This window comes from Octopus bimaculoides, chromosome 3 (assembly GCF_001194135.2).
Source record: "Octopus bimaculoides isolate UCB-OBI-ISO-001 chromosome 3, ASM119413v2, whole genome shotgun sequence".
In the NCBI taxonomy this organism is placed as follows: Eukaryota; Metazoa; Mollusca; class Cephalopoda; order Octopoda; family Octopodidae; genus Octopus; species Octopus bimaculoides.
In genome coordinates this window covers 93,111,232-93,121,642 of record NC_068983.1, presented here as the reverse complement: position 1 = coordinate 93,121,642, position 10,411 = coordinate 93,111,232, and the positions used below count along the sequence as shown (strand labels likewise).

The 10,411-nt window shown below is 31.5% G+C and overlaps 1 protein-coding gene across 1 annotated transcript in view; it reads left to right on the top strand.

Annotated features, from left to right (window-relative positions):
• The window catches only part of LOC106877699 (neurexin-4), a 424,377-nt gene that overhangs the window by 127,095 nt on the left and 286,871 nt on the right, over window positions 1-10,411 (top strand). The window contains exons 4-5 of the mRNA XM_052966322.1: window positions 5,876-6,017; window positions 6,316-6,525. Coding sequence (XP_052822282.1) covers window positions 5,876-6,017; window positions 6,316-6,525 — 352 coding nt within the window. The remainder of the gene's footprint in view (window positions 1-5,875; window positions 6,018-6,315; window positions 6,526-10,411) is intronic.

Genomic DNA, 10,411 nt, shown 5'->3' with positions numbered 1-10,411 from the left:
TATATATATATATATATATATATATATATATATGTGTGTGTGTCTGTCTCCCCATCACTGCTTGACAACCGGTGTTGGTATGTTTATGCCACTGTAACTTAGTAGTTCAGTAAAAGAGAACGATAGGATAAGTACTAGGCTTAAAAAAAAGTCCTGGGATTGATTTGTTCAACTAAAACCCTTCAAGGCAGTGCTCCAGCATGGCCGCAGTCTAATGACTGAAACAAGTAAAAGAATAAAAGAATATTTTTTTATCTTTTACTTGTTTCAGTCACTGGAACTGTGCCCATGCTGAGGTACTGCCTTGGACAAATCAACCTCAGGACTTATTTTTTTAAGTGTAGTACTTATTCTATCACTCTCTTTTACTGAACCACTAAGTTACGGAAAACAAATGAACAAACTGATGCCAGTTGTCAAATGGTGGGGGTACAAACACTCACACACATACATACACACACACTTATGATGGGCTTCCACACAGTTTCCATCTACCAAATTCATTCACAAGGCTTTGGTTGGCCTGGGGCTAAGCTAGAAGACACTTTCCATAGCTACTGTACAGTGGGTTAGAACTCAAAACAACCATGGTTGCAAAGTGAACTTCTTAAACACACATTAATTATATCTAAATGAATTTTCAATTATGGTGGTTGTATTTGGTTGAAATCAACATAAATTTACTGAGTGCTTCCTCAGCAGTGTTATGAACTATCTCTTTTAACTCTCATAGCAAGAGAATGTTCAATTTGTGACTGAAATAAAATTTGGGGGAATCAAACCCAACCTGAGCACACTGACTTAATGACTTATACTTGGCTCCTGGTGATGATTACAATTAAATTAATCCATTTAAAATGTTGGTTTATAAGGAAAAGCTATGTAATATAATTATAGGATTAACTATTCAAGAATGTTTCATTTAAATCAAAATTAATTATTATACATCTAAATTTTTTAGACACTAATGACTTATTTCATAAAATGTTGTTCAACCTGAGTGCTATGGTACCCTGATGTGCCACCAATAGGCCCTAGGATTATTGAACTCTAAGGTTTTGAACACTAATCTATATTAGACAATATGAATTTGATCTAAAGGTTATCAAGTAAAATTATCGCAGTTTGTCACATTAAATATTGACACCGCAATTCATATATTTTAATAACATTTATGAAATATTGGTTTATATCTTGTTAGTTTTGCTATAAACATGAACACTTATGCAATCTAGTAAACTTCCTTCACAAATGACTGCCTTACATTGTACTGCTGCTCCTGCTGTGTTTTCCTATTCGTATTTCACTATTTTTAGACATTGCAAGCTGAATTCAATAAGTTTAGGGAGGCTGTTCTGCTCCAGCTAAATTGTCATTTGCCAATCAGATGTTTAAAAAAAAAGAAAGAATGAATGGAAAGATGAACATTATTAATAAGCCATTGTTATTGGTATTCATCTCCAGATGAACCTATAATCAAATGCCTTCCAGTTGTAATAATCTCATCTTTCTGAAAGTGTAGGACTATATCATCTAATATGTACTGTTCTTAAGCTTTTATATCTGGTGGAGTAACAGAAATGTTATATCAAGAGATTAAATGTCTTGCAATATTTAGTTGCATTCTTTCACATTCTGAGATCAAGCCCACCTCCACCCTCAGCCAAATTTAGCATCTCATTTCCCTTTGGTTTGATTCATCTTCTACAATGTATGAACCTGAATCAAAATAAGAATGTGATGTTAGCTGTAATATATGTTGTATAATTTAGTATTATGTCTTATATTGTTGTATACAATCTTTTTTCTTTTTTTTTATGTCTTAGGTCATAATGCAACTAAGAAAATAGATTGCTTTTCTTGCACAATAGAAGTGTGGAACTTGGTAATGCCAATTTTTTAATCACTCAGCTCATGCAGTGCCCATCTGTTGAGCTTTTTAAAATTTTCAATTTAATATAAATGGCCACCATTTTGGTTCCTCTGCAATCTCTTGCTTTTCTTAGGTTTATTTAAATAATGGCCCTCTAATTGTTTGTTATCAGTTAAAGGAATCCCCATAGAAAGTTGGTCTTAAACTCCTTTGTAATAGCCTAGAGGACTATAATAAATAGGTGAGGGCTGAGAACTAAAGTCCAACTGGACCCCCTGTCTATTTTCTAAATTTGTTCCTGAACTCATTGCTAACTCATTTGATTATGAACTGCATGGCCATTACAGGTACCTTATCTACCCCATCGCTCCCTAATTTCCTCAGTGGCCACAAAACTAGTGTGGAGCCCTGTCAAAGGCCTTGACCAGCTCAACAGATGTTAGGTATAGGAGCTTATTCTGAGTGCAGATCCAAACTGCATCTAATCTAGGCTAATTCCATTCCTAATCAGTTGTAATATGATTAACTTTTTCAGTAACTTTCATAACCAGGCTCATCAGTTTGACACTCTATAACTCCTTCTCTATAAAGCATTTCCTTTGTCCTTGTAGTAGTTGACGATAATACTAACAATAAGGTATGACACTTTCTTCGACTACCTGATTAACTATGCAAGTGACTAGTGTGTGACCATTGCCAGATAGTTTTAGGACTTCTTGATGGTTCAGCTATTTTCCCTATCTTCATATCCTTAATCACACTTTTAACTGTATAGCTGTCAACTTCGGTGACTGGTCTGCTTTAGCAGTCTTTCTCCCATGCATTCTTCTCATTCAAGAATCTTTTATGATAGCATATCCATGCTTCTTTTTCTACAGCATCAGTGAGGATATGTGCACTGCTATCATTATGTACTCACTTCTTCCCCAAAATGTCTTAGTTCTCTTCATGTGTTTGATTTTTATGTTACAAGGCATGCACCATTCTCTAATTTTTACCTTTTCACCTTGTTAAGTATATCCAGAAATATATTTATTTAAGAATATTAGTTGTTCTGCAAAAACAGTTACTAGAAGTGTCAAAGACAGGCAACATCTTAAACAACTAAAAGAATAAACACAAGATTTCCTGTGATTTCTTCTAGTTATTGCTTCATCAATTTGTGTTTGTTTATTTATTTTGATTAAGATGCTGTCTATGTAATTCAATGTTATCAGTGCTCATTCAGAGAATTAATTCTAACTTTGAAGTGATAGAAAATATTAAGTTTCTGCGAGTATTATGTTTGGAAGAACTACTTGGGAAGACATTTTCAAAGAATTGAATAAACATTAAGTACAAGCTGTTTCGGAAATGTCTAAAATGTGTTAAAACTGTTGGCGGAAAAAATGTGTTTCGTGAGACAAATCTACAAATCTTGGCAGAGTATGGGATATACAGAAATGTATAATATTTCACAGCGTCATTCATCAGCAGCCACTTAGAAAATATTTAACGCTGTCATGTGTAATAGAGCCAGTTGTATTAACAGAATTTTATTCAAACACGTGTTCAATTATTTCTAGTTTCAAACATTTTAGGAAGAAATGGAAGCTGAATATAGCAATTTGCTGTGCCACACTTCTATCTGGTAACTTAATAGTTGTAAAGTTATCTCAGAATTGTTTTAACTTTGGATGGTGGTTGACATCTTTTGAGTGAAAAAAATCATATTCAGCTGCTATTTCCAAAGGATGAATAGTTATGGAAATTGGCATTCTCAGTTGACTGCTTGATGCATTTTAACAAGCTTAAGCTTTAATTACAAGACAGATCTAAACTTATATGTGACATATATTCTGTAATGAATGCTTTTTACCATAAAACATTTTTTCACCCCCAGCTAATGATAAATAACTTCAACCATTTTCCCATCTGAGAAAAATACAGCAGATTCTCCACTTCCTTTCAAAGTCAGTTCAGACATTCTCACTAGTTTTGTTGCTTCAGTTTCAACAGCATATTTTAGATGTCAGTGAAAATGCATCATTGAGGAACTTCTGCCAGATCATCAACTTCAGTTAAATGGCGTACTAAAAGACAACTACAAAAGAGAAAACTTGATTGGCTTTTATAAATGACACCCAGATGAAGGATATAATTCTTTAAAATCTTTTTCAGAGACATTTTTAGTATTTAGTACAACTTGTTTATGTGCAAAATACATTTTCAAAGACAAACTATATTGAATCCATTCATAGTCCAGTGCTAACTGGTCACCACTTGCAGTAGGTTTGGATTACAAGAACCACAAAATTTAAAATTCAGTTTAACAATATTTTGTCACAAAGAAAGAATTTCATAGTTCATATTGTTTGAGAAAGATGGAAGTTTTTGAAAGTAGTGGGTCATCCCATAAATAATGTGATTTTTTTCAATTGCATGAACTAAAAGTCAGAGGGGGACAGGATGATCTACCTGCATCAATTTGCTCTAAAAGCAGGTAGTAATTTTACCTTGTGGTTATTCTTAGCGTAAGTTTTGAAGAGTACAGTTCAATTATAACAGTAACACTTTCAATGTTATAGTGGAAGTGAAAAGGAGCATATTTGGCATATTTTGCTTTATGAGTTCAATAAAGGCAGCAATGTAACAGAAAGTGTAAGGAACATTAATGCAATATATGGTGATTGGACTATAAGTGTAAGCCAGTGTGAGCAGTAGTTCCAGAAATTCCAAGCCAGAAACTACAGCCTAGAAGACAAGCCTCATCCTGAAAGAACTGTAGAGCTTGACAAGGACGTCCTGCAAACCCTGGTAGAGCAAAATCCCATCATAACTGTTGAACTAACAGAAAAGCTTAAATTTGGTCATTCAACCAGTCATTCAAATCAGCACTAGAAGAAAAACAACCGTCTTTGGTTTCAAGACAAACGGTGTTCTTCCATCAGGATAATGCTCAACCACATACAGTGTGGATGACATTCCATAAAGCTGGAGCATTTGAATGGGAAACGATGTCTCACCCACCATATTCACCAGACTTTGCCCCATTTGATTATCATTTATGTCACAGTCTTCAAAATCATTTGAACAGAAAAAATATAAATTCTGTAGACGAGGTCAGAATAGTACTGAAAGAATATTTTACATCACAGACTAGTGAATTTTGGAAGAGGGGCTTTGCAAGTCTACCAGATAGATGGAAGAGCATTGTAGAAAATGAAGGAGAGTATATTTTAGATTAAAAAAGAACTTTACCTTAATTTTGAAAAATAAAAGATGCGTTAAAAAAAACGCATTATTTATGGGAAGACCCAATATATATTCCTGTAACAAAAAAAAATTAAGTAATTATAAAAACAAGCTGTTTCCAAATCTTTGTAGGATCACTTTGACCTACAAAATGCAAAATCTATTTCCATTTCAGCTTACCTCCAGAGACACTTGATTTGTAGAAAAGTTTTAGTTTGTGGTATAGTCTGCAGAAATGTTTTATAATACAGTATTGTATATAACAATGTTTCATAATTTAGTATAATCTCTAGCTTTATAATTAATTATAGTTTATAACCATGTTTTTGTTTAGTCCCAAATTAGCCCTGACCAATTAAATCTATGATCAGATATTCCAGCTGTGACTGTTTTGTATATCCAGAACTACATTGTCAAATTTCCTATCTTCAAAAAAAATTGTTTTTTAAAGATGTTACTCTATAACTTGAGTGAGTATTATTTACTATTTCTTCTAGCAGGCTGACTGATCATGAAAAGACTTCATTATTAGCTTGTACAGAAATGTATTAAAGCATATGTAACAGAATGTACATCAAACTTAAAAACATTGATGGAATCAAAATTCTAATAGTAAATTAAGTGGACAATAGATGAAGAAATAGGAACCAGTGGTGATGTCATTTTAAATAGTGGTACTTCATTGATTTGTTGATTAATCAGTTAAGGAAATATTTATTATATGAAAGAATAGCTGTTTCAACAAAAGTATTATTGATTTGATTACAGGTATTTATTGGCAATTCAAATGGACATGATGTCAAGAAAAATACCCTCACATTTCCCATAAGGGCACAATATATCAAATTTCGTCCACAGCGTTGGAGTTCTTCGATGTCACTGAGGGTAGAAATTTATGGATGTAGTTTTGGTAAGTTTAAGATTTTGTGTTTAATAGGGAATTTATTCATTGTTTTTTCAAGTTGTTAAAAGCATGCAAAGTGCTTAAACATTCCTAACGAATTTCATTTTCTAAGATGTGAATATTCCATTAATTGAGTGTTAATGAATTAATAATTTGGAAATTAAAATTGTCAACATTATAACCCATACATTTTCTTTCTCCTTATTAATTTATAATAAAATACAATTTTTAAAGAGTCTTTTGTAGTTTTGTTTACATGTAAAGATTTTAGCAATAATCATTTCTGTTTTAATATATATTTCAGAATCTGACGTCAGCTTTTTTGATCAGAACACTTACATTACCTATGACCTCACCAACTTGCCAATACCCATACATACTAAACAAGATCTTCTTAGAATCCATTTCAGAACCAGTAAAGCTGATGGTGTTCTTTTCTATACAAATGGTGACCAAGGAGACTATCTTGCTATAGAATTGAAGAGGGGATACTTGTATCTTCATATTGATTTAGGCAAGTATTTTCTAAATTCATTTTCAGATTGTTTGAAAGTCAGATAATCTAGTTTTAGATTAATCTTTTTGAAAAATGATACCCGCCTGCTGTCAGTTGCAATTTAGATTTTGGATAATATAGAAAGCATAAATTGGAATCTGTTTAACATTTAACTTCTTCAAAGCTAAGAACTAAAGAATTTGTTTTGTTTTTTTCCTTCTTTTTTTTTGGTGGGGGGCGGAGTCCATCAGATGAGTGTTGTACCAATGTCTTGTGTCTGATTTTCATGAAAGTTCTATAAAGAAAGATATAATTCTACAGATTTTCGGTCTGAGTTTTGGTTTGTGAGACAGATGCAATAAGCTTAATGATTTCATTATACATGCATTATTTATATAGAGTTTTTACTTTTGTTAACTTGGAATTCACTTCTAAATAGAAAAAAGTAAAACAAGCAATTCCAAAGGGACAATCTTTTTTTACTACACTGTAAATAGCTACTGAGGTCTAGGAGAGTTGTCTTGTTTAGAATAAAAGAAAATTGCATTTCCAGGGAGATGGATTAACATTAGATATTGTTGCCTCCTGTGGGAATGATATTTTAATATTGGCCTTGTTGTTAACAGCAGAAGAGAACGCCTGTAAATTTGTTGAGATTTATACTACAGAACTCAGAAAACCTTAATAAATATGGAAATAGAATATTAGAAAGATTTATTTTATATGCATGAAACTCTATGTGACATAGGCTTAAGGATGTTACATTGCTGATTTTATATCACTTTGTATTTGCTAGTATGGTTGTTTTTTTTATCTTTTAATTTTTGTCTTTGATTAGGTTTTTGATATATTTATAGCAAACTTGTATAGTCGCAAGAGTCTGTTACTCTGTTATTATTAATAATGTTGAGCAGATTATTGGAAAGTTGATTTAACTGCTGCTTGAAATCTAAACTGAATGTGTTTTTTTGTGTTTTACTTACTTTTGTCCATCTAGAGTCATATCATAAACTCAATGTTCTCTATTTCTTTTTCTCCAAGTTATGTCAGCTATAAACATACTCCTATCACCATGTAACTTTAAGATAAATACTATGTTCTCCACATCAACAGTCATAATTTCTAATTTATTTTTGTTTTATAGTTATCGTATTCTCTTATCTTTTTGACATTAGCCAACTTGTGAAAGTTTAAACTTTTAAACTACTTGTATAATTAAAGAGAAATTATTTAACAGAAACCATCAGATATTTATCACCAACATTTTATCTTGCTAGTATCTTTCAATTTGTTTTTGTTGCTGCTAATTTTGTATTAATTTTCACAACTTAATATGAAATACTTACTATACATATTCAGAGTTATGTAAGAATCACTTCATTTATAGTTCCAATCCTTTTAACTCATGTATCTTCATTGTTTATATGTCTGATAGCTGCTTTATTTCCATTTCATTTTATTCTCTCAAATTTTATACCATAGTCTCTTCTAACATCCTGTGTATGCATATATTCTCATTAACATCAATCCTGGTGTTTCCTAGAAATTTATTACCTCATGAATGTTAAAGGCAGAAATAAATACAATTATCATCTTTACAAATCTTTCCTTGGAGACTTGTCATTTCTACATTAAAAATAAAGGTTGTAAACTAAAGTTAAAGATGTACAAATCTGTGTTTACTAAATTTGCAAAAATCTTGTTTTGTTTTTATGCTGTAAGTTTGCTTATCTGGCTTATAGAAATAGACAATTTTGGGGTATTTTTGGAATATTTTGTTACCCTTGTATCAAAATGAGATTATTTAAAGTTTACAGTGACAAGATTACCAATCATCATCAGCTTATTTTATCATTACCAGAATTGGATAGTAATTATAAAATAAATAATTAGTCTAGTTAATGCTAAATGATTCTTTAAAATGGAATTTGCTTCAGATAATTTAACCTTTTCTATTTCTAGCCAAATTATTTCTTTTGGTGTTATTGTAGATATTTCATAAACTCACCTGTTCTAAAGATATTACAGTTAATATAATCAAAATGTTACTGTAACATATAACATACTTTTATGTCAACCTAACTGAATATTGATGAGTAACTATGTATTTGCAATTTGTTTCTTCTATATGTTCCTTGCATGCATTGCTGTGGCTGTTTTCCTTAGTTTAAAATAATATTTGGCCATGTTTTGGCTTTGGTTTTCCTATGTTAGAATGAAAGATGAATTTTGTTAGTTGATAATGATGGTTAAAATACAGAATGTTATACTGGATATTTGCTGCAGTTTAAATGGAAGAAAAATGTGTGAGAAACTATGTAAAGTTTGTTGTAAGGTCGAACAATAACTGTCATTGCACTTGTATCTAATTATGTGCTTGTGATATTATAGTTTCATTTCTATAGAATATGGACTGTTTTCAGTGTGTTTGCTTCATTCTTGTAAGCAATTTTCAGAAATCTTCTCATTAGCTTGACTGATTGTATTTTTATGAGCTAGATTTTCGAACTAGTTATTGCAGTGTGAATGGAAAGCAAAGTTTATTGGCTTCTATTACTACCATTGCCAACTCAGTTTTAAGGACAAACACTCACAATATGTAAAGAATTGCATTTGAAAAAAAAGTCTCTTTTGAGACACTATGAATAAAATTTAATCTCTTACTGTAGTCATCATTCACAGTTTGAATATACGGCAGGAAATACATTTGATTTAGAATAAGTCATATTTATTTCTGGTTAAACCATGAGCTTTTATGACCAAGTGTATATTCCAAATACAATAAACTTTACATCACAAATCTATATCATTTGCATATATTTTTTATTACTTTTGGCAATGTAACTTTCAAGATATGAATAAATAAAATAGGTATTCCCCCACCCAAAGCAATTTATATCTCATTATAAAAATATCTTACATATATGCTTGGTTTTGTTGAATCAGTTTTTATCTGTGAACTAAGTAGGTGGGATTACAGATTTGAAAAGAAAATACATTATTTTAAACTATTTGTGAAAGTGAAATATTGAAGACATATTTTGGGAAAAGCTTGTTGAAGTATTAAACACATGTTAGAGGTTTCTTTAATGATTTTCTTCTGCATGTGTTTGTATATGTATTTTTCAGCATATTAAATTGATTTTAAAAAATAGTATCTATTAGATGAAGATGTAGATGGTAACATGGTAGAAACAAATTTGTTAAATCCCTTAATGTTCAAAGTTCAAATTATACTGGAGTTAACTGGGAATTTTGTCTTTCTTGAATTGATAAAATGTACATGGGTCAAGTATTGTCTTTTCCCGCAAATTTGTAGCCCCATAACTACATTATTGATTTTTATTTCTAATAGCTTTGAAATGAAATGATTTTATTAACAATTAAGACATAACTTAATATTCTTCATATCCAAAGCATAGAATTGAATTTTCAATTAAATTGAATTTTGAAATTTCTCAATGTTTTGTAGAAATTGAGTTTACTTTGCCATTTAATATGTTTATAACACATCAGTTTCACAATTGGCACCTTTCACAATTGGCACCTTTCACAATTGGCACCTTTCACAATTGGCACCTTTCACAATTGGCACATGTTGTTCACATTTGTGTTGTAAAGGGTGCAGGCATGGCTGTGGGGTAAGAAGTTTGCTTCCAAACAACATAGTTCAGTCTCACTGCATGACACCTTGGGCAAGTTTCTTCTACTATAGCCTTGAGTCAACCAAAGCCTTGTGAGTGGATTTGGTAGATGGAAACTGTAATAAACCCATTGTGTGTGTGTTTGTTTGTCCCCCCGCAACCACCACTGCTTGACAACTGGTGTGCTTACATCCCTATAACTTAGCAGTTCGGCAAAGGAGATTGATAGAATAAGTACCAGGCTTTAAAAAATAAAGTTC